Source organism: Notothenia rossii, assembly GCF_949606895.1.
Source record: "Notothenia rossii genome assembly, chromosome: 3".
Classification (NCBI taxonomy): Eukaryota; Metazoa; Chordata; class Actinopteri; order Perciformes; family Nototheniidae; genus Notothenia; species Notothenia rossii.
In genome coordinates this window covers 87,673,477-87,694,053 of record NC_136901.1, presented here as the reverse complement: position 1 = coordinate 87,694,053, position 20,577 = coordinate 87,673,477, and the positions used below count along the sequence as shown (strand labels likewise).

Genomic DNA, 20,577 nt, shown 5'->3' with positions numbered 1-20,577 from the left:
TCTTGAAAGAGCCAGATGTTTTCTGTAGGAGAAAATCACTGATTGAACTTAGTGATCAGTTTAACTGAAACAACAGCGACATCTAATGGTCAAATGTGGTGTTGCAATGTGGTGATGAGGATGAAGATCTTTTAAAGGTCCCATGTCATGCTTTTCTGGTTATTACCGGTTATTACCCGTCCCCTTGTGAGTTATGAAGGTTTTTCTGCATGTAAACGGTCTGCAGAGTCACAAACCCTCAAAGTACACCCTGTAGCCGTTGTAACACAGAGAAGACCTGTCTATGCTGCCCCAGAGCGCCTCGTTGGAGACTTCTCTTTTTGCATTGTTTACTTCTTGGTTATAGTGACGTATTTCGGGTATAGTGACGTAAGCAAGTACATCTTGTGGCCGTTACGTTTGGACCAATCCTCGGACTGCGTCACACACACACACTCGGCGGGATGTTGCGAGGCTCGCTGCTGCGAGGAGCGGGACACTGTGAGCTGGCTCACTGGTGTGGGGTCGGCGAGACACGCGGAACTCAGCCTGGGCACACACACAAACTCCCAGCCAGGCTGCGGGAGTGTGTGTGTTTCAGGCTGGGTTTCGCTTAGGGATGTCCCGATCACCTTTTTTTGCTCCCGATCCGATTCCGATCATTTGATTTTGACAATTTGCCGATACCGATTTTTCCCGATCCGATATTTATGCAATGCATTAAGAGAAAAAAAAGCATTCAAGTTGTCCCTTAAGGTTATTTTTTTATTTAAATTGGATATTCTATCCAACATGGATATAGCTTCTTTCTTTCACAGCAGCATTGGATCAGTTCAGTTGTGCAGCATTGGATCAAAACAAAATAAAGCTTATCAGTACTCGTTAGCTTACTGCTACAATTAGACACTGCGCCCTGCCCACTCTGTTGCCAGATTTGAGAGAAATAAGCAACCAGGTCTATGAAAACAAGCCCCAAAGAAGCAACACATACATGATGTTGTGTAATTTGAAACCAAAACTAAGGCCTCAGGATGACTTTAAGACTTGAACATGGTATTTTTGTTTTGTAACATTGAATAAAAAAAATAATAAAAAAATAAAATAAAAATATCCGATCCCCGATTTTTTTGTCCAGATTCCGATCTTTTGAAAATCACGTGATCGGTTCCGATCCCTGATCACGTGATCGGATCGGGACATCTCTAGTTTCGCTGTGTCTCGCTGTCTCGCAGACGGCCACTGGGCTCACAGGGGGGGGCTGGGGGGGGGGGGGGGGCAGGAGCTCCAACAAGCCGTTTAGGACAGAGAGTGAATGCACATACTATACAGAGATGCTGTATGTTGAGAAACCAATGTGAGTTTGGAAAATTGCACAATATAAATGTATTTGAGTAGACCTCAACAATGGAATTATGATCAGAAGAAATGGCCATGACATGGGACCTTTAAGACTTTATGATATTTGTATTTATAATATATATCACATACAGTGTATAGCAGCTGTTTCCAATATTGACACTCTTTTGCTATCAAATCTCACACATTTTTCATCAAATAAGCAAGAAAAAAAGTTGATCAACACAGAATAATGGATCATAATATTTATTTATTTAATAAAGATATTTTCACATTCATTATATATTCCCTCAAATACAACAGTACATAAATCACTATCTTATCAGACCTCTGCTCTTTCCCAACAATATAATATTAAGTGATGCACGTAGATTATACGCATAGGTAAACAGCTTAACAACTAATGAGTGAAACCAGTAAGGCAAATGCGTTGTTGAGAATGTTTTTGCAGCAGGAGAAACCTTCTCACAAGTCAAACTTTACATTTCATACTTATCATATACAACTTTTTTTTTTTTTACCCAATTAAGACCAGTAGTAGAGTCTTTCCAAGCAGTGACATCTGTAAGATGATGCATTCAAGGTTCACAGAAATCCTTCTTCAGACGGTCCCAGCAGTACCGTCTCTTGCTCTGGAGAGGGCGCTACAGTTCTTCCACAATTTCTACCAGACTGCTGCTCGGGTTTTCCCTCCATGATGGCTGGTATAATCAGACAGTTGAAGTTATCTTCATTGTAAATCTGTGAATGTAACAGAGGGGAGAAATGCATATCAAATTGCATTCATTTGATGCTTTCAGTTGTACATTATTTGGATCAGTAGTGTGTTAAGCAAGAAAAAAAAGAAAAAATCCTTTTGGAGGCAATTTTTGAATTAAAAAAAATGAAAGTAGTCTCTCTTTAGTCAAAAAACAACATAATATAAGTTTGGTTTATTGAAGGGACCCGGACTAATGCTGCTTACCTTCCTCAGTTTTTCCGAACCAAGCCAATAAAGTAGGAGCAGATGCCTCGAAGCGACCTCCAGCAGTACTGCTGAGCCAGCCTCTTAGCGTTGCTCTCCACAGGTGGCGTCAGAGGTTGTGAATTGGATCTCGCTGTGGGCTTTGCTTTGGGTTGCCTTGTAGAATTGGGTGTTGTTGGCCGAGGTTGAGGTCCGGCAGGCTGTGCGGCTGGTTTTGCCCTCGTCGGAGCCTCCGGCGATGTTCTGGAGAAGGAACCGGTTGAGAAGACCATTTGAGACTCATCGCCTGCCTTCCTGCACATGTGGGGTTTGATCTGCCTCGGCCCCAGGCAGGCGTTGTGCAGCTTTCTGAGGCCCCACATCATCTGCACGAAGTAGTGGCGAGGGTTCTTGTTGTAGCTGCCGCAGGTGTGAGGCTGTCCAACGTACTCGCACCAGTAGGAGCGCTGCCGGCTCTGGCACATCAGCCTCAGCCGTGTGTAATCCCCCTGACCCGTGATGCTCATGGTGCACTGGTCCTTGGCCTTGGTCTGGAATTGAATGGGGTCGTTCCAGATGCTTTGTCTGTTCGCAGTCTGAGCCTCGGCTGACCAAAGGCACCAGGCGAGCGGGAGCAGCAGAGCGCTGACCTGGGTCCACATGGTGTGAGACTGATGCTGAGTGTAAGAGGAGGAGAGATTGACTGCTCGAGCTGACAGTCCCTCCTGCTATTTATTGGCCGAGCAAGGAATTCATGTTGCGAAAAAAACGGACTAAACAAAACATATATGGGAGGAGGAGGAGGAGGAGGAGGAGGCTCCATCAGCTGTCTTGAGGAGGCAGGGACCACAAACTGTTTACAGTAATGCTCGTGTTCATCATGGTGATATGTCATAAAAAGTACAACCTGTCCCACATAAAGAAGAACCAAATGATGTCAGTCATCTTATAGAACAGTTTCTTCTCTGCACACAGTATAGTTTTCAGAAATGTTCCCATGTCTGCTGAGTACATCTCATTTAGAAAGAAATGTCTGGAAGTGCGCTCATGTAAACAAGCCTCCCCAAAGCCTTCAAGTTCCTGCTTGTTTTTAAAAGGCAGTTCTAGCTCACAACCATGCTGGGTACCCTGTCATTTCTTTCCCAAATATAAACACAATCAGCCTGCACAACCACAAAGTAACGTGTGTGGAAGTCACACATGGCAGACTAAATTCAGTGAGGAGCGTGGAAAGCCATTTTGTCAATTGAGAAATAACAAGAGATGTCTGTAAAAGACCAGGGGGTTTAGCTATGTATAACATTGCTTTTTTTCATTTCCATATAGAGAGAAAGGTCCCATTGTGAGACATGAGTGAAAACTAATTGTAGCGTAGGCCTACCATGAGTAACCTAAATGTTTATGGATTTACAGTAAAACCAAACAAAAACAATGACAACTTTTTCTTACTGTACAGTCCATTCATTTACTTAAGTAAAAATAGTAAGTAGTCTTCCATTCAATACTGTGTTTATGTAAAATGCATGTTTTTTACAGCTTGAAAAGAGGGGGTAAACATTACAATGGTTCCTTCTGAAATGCACTAGTATAAGAGTGGCACAAAAATGTAAATACTCAATGAGAAGCATCTCAAAATGATGTGTATTTATTATTTGCCCCATAGTGAATTCCATCAGAAGTGTTATCACTATTATAGGATGACGTTTTTTAATTTTTTTCTCAGATGAAATTCTTAAGCTCCCATTTTTTTCTAAACACAGAATCAGCAGTGTTTCTCATTAAACTCTTCTCCAACCTACCCCGAGAGTTTTGTGTTCCCCTGAGATTGCAGCATATCCACCGTACACTTTGTCCAATGCCTCTTATCTTATTGAGTTTAAAACAGCTTCTACTATCTATTCCTGTAAGGCGCTGTTTTGTGTGGCTGCTCTTAACATAGGACAATGAGCTATGAAATAATACAAATATTAATAAAAAACAATAACAATCCTGAGTAGACGGTTTTGTGCTTTTTAATATGCGAGTAGCTTTTCTCCAGAGCCCATTATAGTGCACATTATTGTAGGAGCCATTGGATCTCCAGCTCTTAGTGTAAAGCTCTACCAGTACAGAATCTCAGAAAACAAACATTGCATATACCATGATGTACAACTTGTTCTGAATTGCAAAAACAACCATTCTACCGTAATGTACAACTTGTGTAAGCTGGGAAATAACCATTTTAAAAACAGTGACTGATGTGCAAGTAAACAAATACAAAATAGAATTTAATCTGAACCGCTGCTTCTGTTTTTGAATGTTTTTTTTGTTTGTTCTCATGTATGTTTTATACAAGCCTACTTAGAGGTAGGAATGAGTCTGCATGTGGTTTTTCTGGTGGTGTTTATCCACACGCTGGTTGGTGCAGAAGGAAACCTCAGAACGAAGCCTATGGCAGAAGATAATCATCTCCTATTGAAAATAGCTGACCAGTATTGCAACCAGTGGGCTCTGGCCAGAAGTGGCAGCACCACAGAAGAATGTGCAGGATTGTGTTAAAGTTTTAAAATACACTCTGAGCAGGATGTCTCATTTTTCCAGTGCTGCAATGTGACTAAGAAGTACATTTACTCAGGTACTTTAATTAGGCGTTTAGTAAATCCTGCTACTTTAAAACGGTCAAATAGTGCACTTTATACATCATTACATTTGATTGATTACTTTTATTTACTTTTTATTTGAATAAATCATGAACAAAAATATATCGTCAACAATTACATGATACATTTTTTTAGGAACACATTTTAAGTCGAGTCCCACTTATGATCAACTTCTTCCACCACTTTCTCTGACTTGTCATGTTATTGTTTTGACATTAACAACTACTATACAGTCCCTTTAAATAGCTTATCACTATTTTAATTCATGTAGCCTTAAATATTTACAGTTTGCCAATCTTGCTTGTATTCAAGTGTGCTTTTTTTTTTGGGTACTTTTCCACAAATATTGCATTTTTTTTTTTTTTTTTTCAAAAAACGCACTTCCCATTCAAGACACCACACTTGTTATGTTGACAGAACCAGTTTGGCATTGTTTTGAAGGCACTAAATGAAATAAAAACTGAAAAACAAAACAATGATAGACTGAATTTCAAAGTTTATTCACAATTTATACACTCTCTTCATCCCCCCCCCCAACATAAGAAGTTCCTCTTCAGTTGATCCATCAGTGCCTAACTTTAGAGCATCAATGTTCAAACCTTTCTTTGATGTATCTGAAGGTTCAGATACACGATACCGAGTTTTAGCACTTAAAGTAAAATCACACCATTGATCTCCCAAGACGGGTCACATACAGACGCTATAGCGGACAAGAATGATGGCCTGTCAAAGTGAGTACACTGGTACTTCAAAAATGTCCATCTTAATAAAGAAACAAGTAAAAACTGTCATCTGAAGACATGCTTTAGATTTTGAATGATATCGTAATGATAGTAAGATTTTCACATTAAGACTACAGTATGCAGCATACTGCTTATGAATATTTAACGTATACATTCGTGTATATGCAGTAGTTTATAAGTTACTGTATTTAGAACAAGAGAGCTAGCTAGATCCCGCCGAAGGACTGTTCCAATGTCCAGGATGCTTGGAATTCTACCGAGGCCGGCGTCCTTCGTTGCGGGAAATTTCGAGGCTGCACATGTGTGTCCTCCGCAGTCTTAAAATCCCCAAAATGCTTTGCGCACGGACCAATTTCAAAAAAAATTGGCGGAACATTTTAAGCGGGGCCTCTGATATGACGCAAACCTGTTAGCCTGTTCCGACCATTATTCGTTTTCCGAGGCTAGGAAGGATTCTTGCCTCGCTTCTGAAGGACCTGACTCGGAAGACATGTCCTACCAAGGAAGCGTCCTCGACATTGAGAAACACCCACTAGCCACCTAATGTTAAGTACTTTTGTTATGTCACAACTTTTATCCCAAATTATGAAACTTATTCCTTTGATAATTTAAACTAATGAATGAGTTAAATTAGTCAGCTGTCTTACGAATATTACCAAAATACAGTTTAAATATTAAATTGTTCGAATTTATTTCATGTTTTTCACAGTTTCTCTTTCCTTGAATAAACTTTAAATCGTATTTTTTATATTTTAAACTCTTACATTTGGTACTCTTAAGTAATGACTGTAGGTCGCTATTGTTTGGTTAGCGTATACAATTAGCTAGACCTGTAAAAATCAAGCTTTCCATGTTAAGATGGACATTTATTTTTCTACAGTGTGCTTCGACTCCATCCACCGTGTAAACCGGAAAGCATTCTTCTGGTTTTCTGATATTTGAATTTTCCCGTGAACGGATTGTCTAAATCTAATGTGTAAACATTGCGGCGAGGATGGGACGACTGGACTGGCTTGTCTAATGCGTTTTATCGATAAGAGTTCAGCATATTTCTCAACCAACATCATCAAGTTATACAAAAATAAGAAATAGCTCTTGAATACATTCACTTGTGCAGTATACTGCGAATGTATCCATAGCTACAGTGGGGTTTAAAAAGCACAAACTGAATATGCACATCATTTACTAAAGACTCAGACCTATGGTAAGAAAAATAATTTGGCTTGAGAAGTATTTCTCCACTTTAAACATATCATCACTATGAAAGCAAGAAACATCTCAGTAAAAGTGTCATGTTAGTGAACTCAACATGATAGCTTGTTAATCGATTCATCAGCTAGGGAACAATCTATAAGCCTGACACTTTGTAATATATATAAACTAACTTTATGAATTAAAGGGAAAATCCACCTCAATGCTTACACCGTTGGTTACATTATATTTAATGGTGCATTTTACTGAATTAGTTTGAGTATCAATGGTACTCATTTGACTAATGCCCAAACCAGGATTTCTTAAATGGAGGTATGCTTTTCAGATGTCTAAAAATGTGGTACCAAATGGTCCCAAGCTAAACCTGAGGGGTCCCAAGATGATGAACATGTAACATTAAAAACAGTGTGATGAATGAATGCATCTGAGCATGGAAATCCCTCTTTGGTCAAACTTCTGATATTAATAATGACATTTTCAGTGTAAGAGCATCCGTGGGTTCATTTTCCCTTTAAGAAAGGACCATATCTGTAAAAACAAAAACTGCATGAAACAAACTTCTGAAAGGCAACCAGTCTTTTGCAAATCCCCGCAACCAGCAGTGGTGTCTGGATGTTTTGTAATATTGTAAACATTTTTGTTTTAAAGTCATGCTAAAGTCTTTCATATTAATCACAATATATATCCACCTGGGACCAACTTGTCTCTATTTTAACCACCTTATTTCTATCATTCAATTCTCACTCATCATGAAACACTCTGAAAACGCTGTGCCATTCTCAACTAAACACATTGGATTTCACGTTAATTTGCACCTCGCATTAGAGATACAACGACAGACTGTTCCCCTTTTTAGAATAAGCGTCTTTTGAATGTGATAGATCCATCCTAACAGCAGGAGAAACAGTTCCTCTAGCAGCTCGCCATGACCTCCAGATGACCTTTCAGTCCCTGACTTCCTAAACACAGACAAGTACATTACGATAACAGGCATCACCGTTATTGTCCTCTGGCTGAAATTATTCTTCAGCTCAGTTTTATGTCTGAACAAATGTAAACGCAGACGCTGAAATCCATGAAAAAAAAAAAAAAAAAAAAATGCAGAACAAGCCAGACTCGGATTGATTAAGGAGACGTTTGATGTCCTGCAGGCAGTTTCTTTGAAGGGGAGCAGGCTTCTGTACCGAAGGCTGTGATCTGCTTGATTGAGGAGGTTGAGTTGATCACTAAAGATAACACAAAAAAACACCCAAAGGGCTTTGTGTGTTCTTTTGTTGTAAGGAAACCAGCTTCGATTGAACTTCTTCTGGTCCGAGGCCTCGTGAAACAAACAGCTTGAAAAAAGAAGGAACAAAAGAAAGGTTTTAATTAGTAAACTAAAAATATACCGAATATATCCAGGCATTGCTCCACTGTTGTACCAAACGTTTTACTGCTTTGCGTAACTCTTCATGTCAGTAAATTAAAAACTTATCATGAGGTAATATCACTTGTTCTCAATAAAGCACCTCATCCCAGAAGTGTTCATGACTTTGGCAAGATTTAACACCTTTTATCTATTTCTAAAATGTAAATGAGTCAAACATACTTACTATGGTGTGTTTTAGTTCCAGTTTGTGATGGCACTAGAAAAACAAATATTTCCAAATAATTAATTATATTCAAAGAACATTTTTCTTTTTCATTAGGGAGGCTGTGTGGCGCAGTGGGTTAGTGCGTTGGTGTTCGGATCAGGGGGAGCACAGGTTCAAACCCCACTGCAGTCAGCATGTCGTTGTGTCCCTGAGACACTTCACCCCAAATTGCTCCTGGGGGGATTGCCCACAGTATTGAGTATGTAAATCGGATACAAGTGACATGTAATGTAATTAGCATAACATATTCTTTTCTTTTGAATGAACCAGGAGATGAATGTAGCTTTGACTGTTTTGTGAAATAACAGACATACGAGTGCAGTCAGATTAGTCTTCACTGAAGCTCCACAGAGGAATTTCAATAACTGCGTGGTGCTTTTTGTAACTGAAGAAATGTAACCTTTATTATATTAGTCCTATACAACCTGCTCTCCTCTGGGGATAATGCATTTCCTTGCAGATATTCAAATATATGTATTAGAAATATTCCAAAATGTTTGGGAGTAACCTTGACATTATGCTATTTGACGTTCAGTAAAATAATAAAGCAGTTTTTAGAAGAAAACATACAATATTTTCAACCAGCATCAAAAAAGGCAAAGACATTAAAGGTCCCATGTCATGGCCATTTCCACTGATCATAATTCCTTTGTTGAGGTCTACTAGAATAGATTTATATTGTGCAATTTTCCAAAATCACTTTGGTTTCTCAAACAGCATCTCTGTAAACTACGTGTATTCACTGAATTTCACTCTCTGCCTTTAACGGCTCGTTGTAGCTCCAGTAGCTCCAGCCCCCACCCTCCCTGTGAGCACAGTGTGCTCTGATTGGTCGAGACGTTGTGAATTGCGCTGAGCTCCGTGGAGGTGTGGTTTCCTTGTTTAGCGATACACAGCGAAACACATCCAAACTCACCCTGAGCAGACACAAAGTCACAGCCGAAGTAAAAACAATAAGTGTGGCTTGATATTGAGTAAGAGAAAGGTTGATAAACGCTGTGAGAATGGGTCTGCAGAGAGATTTTCGCCGCGATCCCAACTGTCTGTTATCAGCCTGCAGCCAGGGAGGAGAGATCAGCAGAGCTGCCTTCACTGAGTGTGTGTGTGAGGAAGTCCGTGGATTGGTCAATTTGGACCAATCAGCGGGGGCTTAACTAACGGCTCCGCGGACGTAACGTAACGGCTCCACGGATTGGTCCATTTGGTTCCGGGTAACGCATGACATCATGCGGTACCCAGAAGAATCAATGGACAGTGACGTATCTCCAACGAGGCGTTTTGGGGAGGTATTTTCTGTGTTAGAGTTTTACTCCCTACAGGGTGTGCTTTGAGGGTTATGACTGCAGACCGTTTACATGCATAAAAACCTTCATAACACACAAGGGGACGGGTAATAACCGGAAAAGCATGACATGGGCCCTTTAATGGTTCATGAGTGATTCTAAAATTGGCAACCTTCACCATGATGGTTTTCCTGCAAAGTCACTGTTAGCAGAACAGCACTAAAACAAGCTGTAAAGAAGTGATAAAGAGTTTGGTTAGAAGAGGTACTAAAAATAACTACGATTAAAAACAGCAGAGGGAAAGATTACGTGTTCATGACAGATGAACAGCGGGACGAGATGATGGCTGTGCAAAAGAAAGACTAAAGATTGGAAGGAAGGAATTAAATAAAAAAGTGTAAACAGAGGTCTGACGCAGGTTTTCTGTACCTTTCAGGAGCCAGAACCAGAGCCGGCTCTCTGTCACCAGTCGATGTGCCTCGGAGGAGCCGAGGCCCGCGGGAACCTGTTCATAGTGTCATAGGTAGGGATGCTACCAAAACACACACACACAGAGGGCAAAACATTAACAGCCACATAAAAGAAACGTAACAACCTCTGCTTGCTTCTCTTCTTTCGAGAGAAGCAGAACGAGTGGTTGACGAGGCAGAGAGCAAAACAGCTTATAAACATCACGATGGATGAACTGTATCCTCACTTTAGGGGCAGTGAGTAGGGAGTTGTCTTAAAGTATAAAATGAAGTTTACATTAGTGGGGTTTGCTGATCAATACGAAAGGATAATTTAACCAGGTTCTAAAATGTCTGGCTTCCAAAATGTTATTCACTCACTCCGGTTGTGTGAATGTGACCACTTTGCTTGTGTCTCTTTACAGGTTAATATAAAATATTAATTTATAAAAAATAATACTTTTTAAAGATAAACTGGAGGGTCAGTGTTTCAGTAGCAGCCGTTGTAACCTTAGCTCAAATGAGGTTGTGGATACATGCGGTATTTGTGGACAGTGATTCGTAATTGTCATTCCAACATCTTGTACTCATTTTAAGATTTTATATCTTTGAAATGTTTTACCAGTAAAGATCATAAAAATTGCCCAAAAACATTTTCTCTTTGGGTTTTGCCTTCCAGCTTTTGGAATGATACTGAAGTTCAATGAGTTTAAAAGATTACGCTGAAGCGAAGATGTTTGGTCCAGCTGTTTTGCTCTCTCCCTGTAGCTTCTGTTACAGTCGTCTCCTCGTCCAAATGCAACTTGAAAACACACAACATGCAGTTAGACCTTTTGTTAATAAAGGAGGAAACAAAGGAGCAGCGTTTGCAGCGTCACACCAAAAAGCTTGACATGCTTGCCTCTCTCTGAACAAAATGATCAGGTGTGTATTCGGTGGGTTTTGGCTCACTCTGAATGAGAAGAAACAGGAAGGTTTTTCATTCCACAGGAACATACAGAGCATGCAGTAGGTTAGTAGATTCCCCCGAAAACCACACAGCAGAACATAGCGAAAGAAGATAACGAGAAGTAATGGTAGCAAAAATATTACCATGACGACTCAGTAAATAATTTACAACAGCAGATTCCTCTATTCTCATTGCTTTGCATTAAATACGGACAGGGCTAGCTTAGCTTAGCATAAAGACTGGCACCGGGAGTACATATCCCGGCTGTCTTAAAAGATAACAAATATGATTCCCGATGTTTTGTCTTGTTAATTAATCTCTGTTACTCTAACTGAATTGGCTAAATATCAATATGCTAACATGCTCACAATGATAATGTTAACATGCTGATGTTTACGTTTACTATTTTCCCATCTTAGTTTAGTGTGTTAGCCAATAAGTGTTGAGTATTTTGCTAGTTTAAAAGTGAAAAGACCATTAAAGTCATTACAATTCACCCTAATGTGTGCATTTCATGGATGGCATTTCACGAAAAAACACGGAATTGAACCGCATTGTTGATATAGTTGAAAAAATCCACTTAAGAGAGGAAATATGCATATTTCTGAAATCGTCTAAATATATATCTTTAATTCCTCACAAAATCTGTTTTAAAGTACTTTGTTATGAAAATACTCTTAACGTCTTACATATTATGTTTTTCTAATAAAAGCTACCATTACTTGTCAGCTTTGTTGATATTGTCAATTAGCTGACCACCATGTGTGTGTGTGTACTGTACGTGTGTGTGCAATGAATCAACTCCCTCAAAGGCATGCACTCGTCCGTCATAATGCTTGTGAAGAATCCCACGTCCCCAGGCATGCCTCCACCTCCCATAGCATGCAGTAACAGGATTATTTTAAGGATTACCTTGTCATCATAGGATTTGGGATACCTTGTGAACTCTCACTATGATAACCATTATTACCAATTTCCATACTGAAAACAAAATGTCGTATACAAAAAAAAGGGATGAGAAATGTAATGTAAGAGACATGCCGATCAAAGCTTTGTAGTAGAAATGCCTATTTTCCAAGTCATCAAACTTTTCAAGAATGTTAAGAGATAAATATTTGTTGGAGTATAAACCATCGTTTTTTATTTACACTAACTTACAAAAAACAGGTGGACTTGTAAGGTAATGATTTCAAGAGCCCTTCATTAAAAGGTAAGGGGCACGTCTCACAGGTAGCACACGACAAGAAGCCACACCATCCACCCATAAGAGCAATGTCAAGCTTAAAAACGTAAAACCAGCACCAAGAATTTAGTAAACAAGTCTATTTACAAGATCCGGAGAAAAGCACAGAGTGAGAGAAGTTGAAAAGGAGAGGGAGGTGGTTTAAAAGTCTTACGTTTTCATGGGCATTGTCTCAATGCTATAAAGATACACAAAAAACAACAACATAAACATTTGATGGAAATGGTGAGCGATGGAAATGCACCACAGACATGTGACCCGGCACAGATCACCTGACAGCTGATGGAGACATTGCGTGATGTTTGTGTGAAGCTGGGATTAAATGAGAGAACAGAAGGTGCACGGAGAAGAAATGTAAATTGACAAATGTGTCAATGTTTCTTTGTAAAGTGCCAAGTGCTTGACAGAGAGGGATGAAACGATAAAAAAAAAGAATATGGAAAATGGAAATCGTAGAAATGGTTATCACAAAGTAAAATGCCAAGTCCCAGAAACAGAGGAACTACAAACGGGAGAAAAGGCAGAAGGAAACACATCAACGAAAAAACACATTATAGAAGTCACTGAATCCTAAACTCAAAAGTGTCTGTAGAGTGTGAAGAAGTGTAGATTTAAAAACGTGAAGCAATTTATGTTCAAATGATATTCAAATGATTAAGTATGTCTATTATACAACTACAAACTTAAAAGTCAAATTCCTCTTTCTGCAGCTTAGCTAGATATAACTTACAGAAGGCGGGTAGAACATAAGGTAACACTTTATTTTGATAGTCCATAGTTAACACTATAAGTCATCAGTTGACAATCAACAACACTGTTTCAACAGACAAGTAACATGCATTTAACTAACTGCCAGTAGAATATAAGGTACATCTCAAGTGTTGATCTATAGATTTTAAAAAGCGTCTGTTGACTGTCAACATGTTTTTTGCAACAGGTTATTAACTGTTATTATTGTGCTTTATAGCCTGGTATTGACTTCAGTTATCCAGTGTTCGTGATCAGTTCTGGAAAACATTTTGCTTTATTCCCACGTCTGTTGCATATAATTAGTGGATGAATGTATGTGTTCTGTTGATAGGTTATAGACTTTCTACTGTTCTCAACTGTTTTTCACTGTAATTGGATAGTCCTAACACATGCCTACAAACGCTTAGTGGAGAATGCTGACTAAAAGTATACTGATTGTCAACTCTAGATTAGTTGACGGTCAACACATAGTCAACTAAACTCTGACGTTGCTTATCTGTTGATCATCAACTAATGCTTAATGTCATCTTTAGTTGACATCTTGACTCTCAACAGATTATCAACAAATAGTCGACATGACCCTGTTGACTTTCAACTGACAGATTGATTTTGAGTAGTTGATTGTCAATTTTGAAGATGTTGACACAATCGACAGATAGTAAGGTTGAGTATTGGTTAATACGCTGTTGACATGCTACTAAATGTCAACTGATGACTTATAGAGTGTTAACTATGGACTATCAAAATAAAGTGTTACCGAACATAAGAAGCTGGAGAGAAAGAACCATCCACAGCATATTCAATAATATCAATTGTAAAGACTAAACACTGTCTTAACGAGATTCATCTTTTGCAGTTTAAACTATAAAATAAATGTATGCAGCTGTAAAGGAGTAACACATATGACTACTCACTCGTCGTAAACGTCCTCTGTGTCCATCCTGCGGTAGAACTTTGCTAGTTTCACAGCGAGTATGATGCTGGGCAGCAGGAAGAGAGCGCTGCAGCCCAGGCCCATCCAGAAGGTGTTCTGTGGAGAGAAAAAACAAACCAATAGTCCAGTATTTTAATTGTGATAAGTTATAAATCAATGAAGTCATTTACCCAGACAATATGCCCAATTTCCCCGAGTTATAAGAACAGGATTTGCTTCTTTTTTTATCTTTAGTGATTTTAAATTCAATATTTTTAGGTTTCAGAAGGTTGTTTGGACAAAATAGTCATATTTACTGATTGCTATATTGGGCCTACATGTTAGATGAAGTTTCAGACATTTTACAGACGAAATTGTGCATAAAGAAAATATCTCGATTAATTAAATTGTTAGCTTCAAACAAACTGTGATGTCAATTCAAATTCACACTTTTGCCCAACTCATGTCTTGCATATTTTTGATCTACCTGATCATTGTTAAATGTAATATACAAAAAAGAGTTCTGGTGCACCACCCCTCTTTAAACATTCCCAATCATATTTAAAAGATTCTTTCTCCCTGATATCATTACCATGGAGTCGACCACAAAACTGCAAGTAATGATCTCCGCCGTGTCCAGCATGTTGCTGAAAGGCTTGCACGGTGCGACCTCTAAGGCCAGCTGCAGGGAGAGAGATATAATCAGTAAACATCAACACAAACAGATTCAGGAACACATCAGACTTTTATGTTTCATTCTGTTTGCAGCTTAAAAAGATGAAATCCTCTCTTGGTACCGTTCTTAAGTACTTACGGAAAGTCTAGCTTGTCATTGCACAATAAGTCCGAGTAGGTCTTTGTACTTTAAGTGTTCTCACAAAACTACAAAAACATTGTGATAGACGTGTCTTTGCTTTTGTTGTGAATTCCTTTAGCTAGCTACGGCCAAAACCAATGAGCCACAAAGAAAATTCCTCCAATTTATAGTCGTTGTAATTGTTATATTGGTCTTCTCTGAATTGACTCATGTACCATGCAAAGTGCATTTCTCTCTTTGTACTAACACTGTTCGGTTTTGACTAAGTCTTTTTAATAATGTAATTCTTCAAGTATACACCTAAGATACGTTTATTTTGTATACTTAAATATGTTTTTGATAAACCTATAATGGGTTTCTACCTCACCTGCACATGTATTTGACTTTTCTTAGATTTAATTTTACTTTTCATTTCCTTTTGGTGTTTTAAAAATGTGCAAATAAAGCGAACAAATCAACACGCAAACACTTACTGAAGTTTTGACCCATTCTATGTATTGATTGAAGTAGCCAACAATGGTGGCTGTGTATTTTCCCGTTTCCTGTAATAGATTAAGACAAAATGTGAGGTGCAGATCAACAGAACATATGAACAAATTAAAGTATCCATGCGTTACCTGATTGATTAAATGTGTTGCATTCTGGGAGATGAGGTACTGGGCCGCTTCAATCGCCTCCAGAACTGCTAAAACTTTGTTCTGCAGGGAAGAAATTACAGATTTAATCAGTTTTGACTTTAATCTAAGCCTATATTTCTGATTTATACTGAAGAGCTTGTTGGCTTACTGGCAGGTCTGAAGCTGTTCTCTCCAGGAACCTCATACTCTGGTTCAATGCGCTCTTTAAAAAGAAAAAAACCGCACAATTTAACACCATAAACCTGAAAAGTCAGGGGAAACACTTAGGAGCCATTTACACCAGAGAAACACAAAGGGAGACCCGGTAATAACAACACTTGATGAACAATATTCTGCTTTTATAACAAGCATGCTGAAGATTTGTGTTCCAAAATGTAATATCCACATTGCAAAGAAAGAAATTATGAATATTTTCTTGATTTTCACAAAAATGATGGAGAGAACAGAGCTTTTATACCAAATGAATAACTGGATTAAACTCGCATTTCTTTTCTTAAAGTGGATATCATTGAATATTTTGGTACAAAACCATGATTAAAACCATTGAATAGGATACGTTTATGTAAATACAAACACAAGCACACACAATATCCCACAATACCACCCAGAATGAGATTTCTCAGATTACTATATGTCATCTGTGAGATACAATATCTCTAAATGATCCATATAATGAATGGGGACACTAAATACATGGTATGGACACATTTCAGCTTACCCTCGCTCTAACATATTTCTTGAAGTGGAAAGTGGAAAAAGAAAAACACAAGAATCTGTTGTAAAAGTCGTGTTGAAGCGCGTCACTGTTTGAATGTCCAGTAGCTGTAAAACCCTAATTCAATATTATATAGTATTGACAGGGAAAATTAAAAATGATATTTAATGTGTTTTCCACAACATGGGATGATTGAACGTGGCCTGAGGGTCAAAACACTCCACGTTGTAATGATATGAATATGTTAGTCTAATATGTAATCATTCCCTTGAATTAGCATTAGCCCGTTGATAACAAATCAATGCCTCTGACTGCATTCTGAAGGAGAGTTTCTTAATGACTACTTTAATGAATTTTTGGGTCACCTTTTGGCAGTGAAATAAGCTGTGAACACATTTTCACTTTGATCTTTAAATTAGCAGCTAAACATTTTACAAACACATTCAACATTAGCATTCATTTAGAGATGCGTTTCTAGCCACCTGATGCATGTATACAAGTCAAAATGTTCTCTCTTGTTGCTGTTTTTGGTCCCCACCATCTCGCCGTAATATCATAATACTGTTGCTATCAAGCCTGGACTGTTACATTACGTACATGCAATACTGTTTGTCTACCTTTTTATTCTATGAACTTTGTCCTACACACGCACATCTTTATTTTATATATGTATACAGAGCTATAATTACAATTATAAAAGGGTTTGCTGTATTGTAACGTTACGGGCCCTAAGACCAAAACAATGAGCTCAAAGATGCTAAATTCCTCTCCAAGCTGAGGGCAATTCTCTGACTTTGTTGCTATGATTGCCATTTTCATATAAACAATAGTCATTGGATCTAGTTTTTATATAGATATATTTATATTATTATCAATATTATTTAAATTATATTTTTGATTTAAAGTCTGTTGGGCAGGAATTGGCAGGAGTTGGCAATTAATAAAAAGTATTCCACTTTACTGTCCTATATATCAAATCCTGTGTCATACAGTACATTTCAGTGACTGGATACCCTAAAAGGTCAAATCCAGTTTTGCATTCTCTAGTTCAACCTGCTTCATCTTTTTCCTTCTTTTCCCAGTGTGTCCCCGAGCAACCCTCCAAGCTAAGAGTTGTTAAGAACGTACAGCATTTACTTGCCCTTACAGCAATAGTAGAACAAGAGCTGTACATTTTTTACAAGAAAAAGCATCCCTCAGTCGCACACAACGTGCCCCGCTCATTGCATTGCTCTCTGGTCTTTTAAGGCCAGTGTGGTTAAGAAAAGTGGTCCATTCCTCTTCAACACTGACTGCCAAACTCGACAAAATTCTAACGAGAGAACTTCTAGGTTCAGCTGCAAATATTTTCTACCCTGATATCGTGCCAGTTCATTGTTTCCCCGTCGTAAAACAACAGATTTAAGCCACATATTTAGATGGAAAATACAATAAAAGCTGCTGTTATTGCAACGTTTTTAAGCGATTTCAGTAGCTTGAAAAATAATAATGAGGCATTACCATGGCCTGCTCCATGGGGATGACCTGTTGAGCGTGGATCTGCCGCAGAGTGCCGATGTGACCTTTCAGAGAGCTCTGCAGACCGCCTCTGGGCTGAAACACACACACGGGCGGAGAAACAAGTTAATCTAATGATGTACCTCTAAAGAAACATGTGTGTATGTTAGCCTTAAACGTGTCAGCTAAATGTAACGTAACGTAAATAAGCATCAAGGTGTTCTTACCATGAGGTCTGTCTGCGCCTCCAGCTCTCTGGCATATGTGAGCAGGTCCATCGCTGTAACTCCTTTGTTGACCTGAAGGTACGCGGGTATAAAGAGAGGAATAAATAATCTTCTTTCAGTGGTCATTTTGGAGGTTAAAACACTTAAGAGGCTATCATCCATTATTAACTGCATACTGTAATAAAACAGGTTTAAAAAATGACTTCATTTTGTTGCTTTTACATTTCAAAAATCCCACTGCTCCTTGGAATGACTGTTAACTTGAGACATAATTAGCCGGAGCTGCTGTAGTAAAAACACACATCAATAGGGCAACGTTGAATTTTAAAACCACTTCACTGCTCCAGTATTTCCTTTGGAAGCACATGCTCAAGCAGTAAATACTTATTAAACTCAGAGGCAATCCATGTACTCAGGAGGTACACATAACAAAAGGAATGAAGACATAGTAGTGGCTAAATAATAAATAAAAAGCCAACATGGTGCTATCACTTTAGGTAACCTCTTCAAACCTCCTGTAAAGCTGCTTTAACAAAAAAGCCACTTACATTATGCACAAGATCAAATCAGTGTGTTTGGCAGCAGAGAAATGTTGTCTCTATGTAGCAGTTTTTGATTAAAACCATAATATTTAAAAAAAGAAAGGAACTATTGATCATCTGAATAATACACAATCTCTTTTTTTTAACCTCCCTACACTCAATTGTAATTAATTTTCCAAAAAGTCAAAGATTATTTAGATTAAATGTTCTATAGATATTGCAGGAAATGGCCAAGACAAGGGGTTTGGAAACTTGCATAATTGTAAGGGTCCTCTCTGTAATATATTTCGACTAGAGTTGCTCTCATAATACACTATTATTATCTAAGTTTAAGAACCTCAAACCTCTCCTCCTGACTGTTGAGAGTGGGTTGTGAATCAGGACAGGTGTTGCACTTGAATGGAGTCCTTCAACCTCTTCTTTGCTCTCAGAAGAAATACATCTGAGTGAACCTGACAGGTGGTGTCGAAGAAGGCGGGAGTACCGAGTCCCGGCTTGTTCCTACGCTCTCTTTGCCTTGGCACAAATACTTTTGGATAATCAGGCTTCAGTGATGCTCAACAGAACCCAGTGTACTGTGTCAGGTCGCAGCTCCTATTGGGTAAAGCATGGCTGCCTGCTGTATGTTAACTGACAGCCAGGGAGGGGGAGGTTTAACAGACCCTTAGGAACCATGCTATTTCTGGTAACAGTCCTTTAAAGTACATACATTATAGTATATGTATAGAACAATCTGTTATCAATATTTACCCTGGTCTTTCATTGAAGTGGTATGTACTGTATAAAGAGATATCACTAATGAATTGACGTCAGAGCCTATAGTGGTAGAATGGAAGTAGATTTACTTAGTATTTACAATTTGAGGTACTTTGACTTTACTTGAATATTTCCATGTAATGCTTTTTTATACTTTTACTCAACTGCATATCTTAGGGACAATGTTCGTTTTATATTTCACTTAAACTTGGTGATTACACCTAAAGGCATCACTGAAAACATATTCTACTACTTTTCACAATGTGGTATTGCTTCTTTTACTAAAGTAACGTTTCAGAATATGTCTTACATTTTATATTTGACTTTGACTTTGTAATTTCCATACAGATCATATATAGTTATTATGTGAATGTATTTTTCTGTTTTCAGTTCATTTGTTCTGTATTTGATTTTGAATCATGCACAGTTTAAGTGTGATCTGTCTGGGCTTATACTTATTACGTTTTTGAATTAGATAAATCTTTATTTCTCCTAAGAGAAATTGTGGTGCAGCAGTTTGATTACAAAGTAGCAAAAAGTTCATAATAAAGAATCCAAAATGTAAGCATGGCAATTGTCAGTGTTGGGGAAATATTTTCTAAGGCCCATAACTTTGACCCAGTTTATCAGTTCAAACTGTCCTGACTGGGCACACGCACCTGTAACCTCTCAGTGCTTTGTCTCCCTGTTCCTGCCTGTTGGTGTCAGCTGGTAGAGGTGTTATGATTCTATCTTGTTTTGCAGCATGTTGATTATTCTCTCTGAACTAGCTGAATGCATGGGTCTGGGTTAGAGTTCTTCAGATTTGACGTGGTATCTCTACCGTGAAGTCAGAACCTCTGGCTCTTGGACTTGTGGTGGGAATTTTCCGGCCGAAGCTCCTAAATAAACCATCAGTGTTTGACATCAAAGCTCCTGCTCTTCCCGTGTCTCCTTCATGAGTCGGTGACTCCCACTGCATTGCTACACAGAGGTTTCCCTTACAGTAAGCAGTTAATGGTTATTAGGGGTGCGCAAAAAAATTCTATCTCTGCCGATTCAGAATCGATTCAGAAATTCCGAGAATCGATTCACATTTTTCAGTCTTGCCGCAACGCTGTTTTCCATTTTTTCTACGGCGTGAGCTCCGTAATGTCCCGCTAACATGGCACTTAGACTTTATGCAGCATCCAGGGAAACACACCAGGAAATCACTCTTCATGACTCACTGGACTCCTGAGCTATTTTGAATCGCGAATCGTTTTGAATCGCGAATCGATTGTGAAGCGAATCATGACCCCAAGAAATCGAAT

General features: G+C 38.6%; 2 protein-coding genes across 2 annotated transcripts in view; both read right to left on the bottom strand.

The window, feature by feature from the left end:
• Nucleotides 1-1,565: 1,565 nt before the first annotated feature.
• Nucleotides 1,566-2,994, bottom strand: fgfbp2a (fibroblast growth factor binding protein 2a). Its single transcript, XM_079672941.1, has 2 exons — nt 2,300-2,994; nt 1,566-2,076 (listed from the first exon to the last, which is right to left on the bottom strand). Exon 1 carries the CDS (start codon nt 2,938-2,940, stop codon nt 2,305-2,307), a length of 636 nt encoding a protein of 211 aa, XP_079529067.1. The 5' UTR covers nt 2,941-2,994; the 3' UTR covers nt 1,566-2,076; nt 2,300-2,304.
• A 2,224-nt stretch (nt 2,995-5,218) lies between these two features.
• Nucleotides 5,219-20,577, bottom strand: part of prom1a (prominin 1a) — a gene marked incomplete at its 5' end in the record, with an annotated part of 74,548 nt that continues 59,189 nt past the window's right edge. The window contains 12 exons of the mRNA XM_079671341.1: nt 5,219-8,206; nt 8,465-8,497; nt 10,219-10,321; nt 12,100-12,168; nt 12,585-12,608; nt 14,095-14,210; nt 14,686-14,775; nt 15,384-15,452; nt 15,528-15,608; nt 15,697-15,750; nt 17,764-17,856; nt 17,988-18,059. Of these exons, the coding sequence (XP_079527467.1) occupies nt 10,252-10,321; nt 12,100-12,168; nt 12,585-12,608; nt 14,095-14,210; nt 14,686-14,775; nt 15,384-15,452; nt 15,528-15,608; nt 15,697-15,750; nt 17,764-17,856; nt 17,988-18,059 (738 nt within the window). The 3' untranslated portion in view covers nt 5,219-8,206; nt 8,465-8,497; nt 10,219-10,251. The remainder of the gene's footprint in view (nt 8,207-8,464; nt 8,498-10,218; nt 10,322-12,099; nt 12,169-12,584; nt 12,609-14,094; nt 14,211-14,685; nt 14,776-15,383; nt 15,453-15,527; nt 15,609-15,696; nt 15,751-17,763; nt 17,857-17,987; nt 18,060-20,577) is intronic.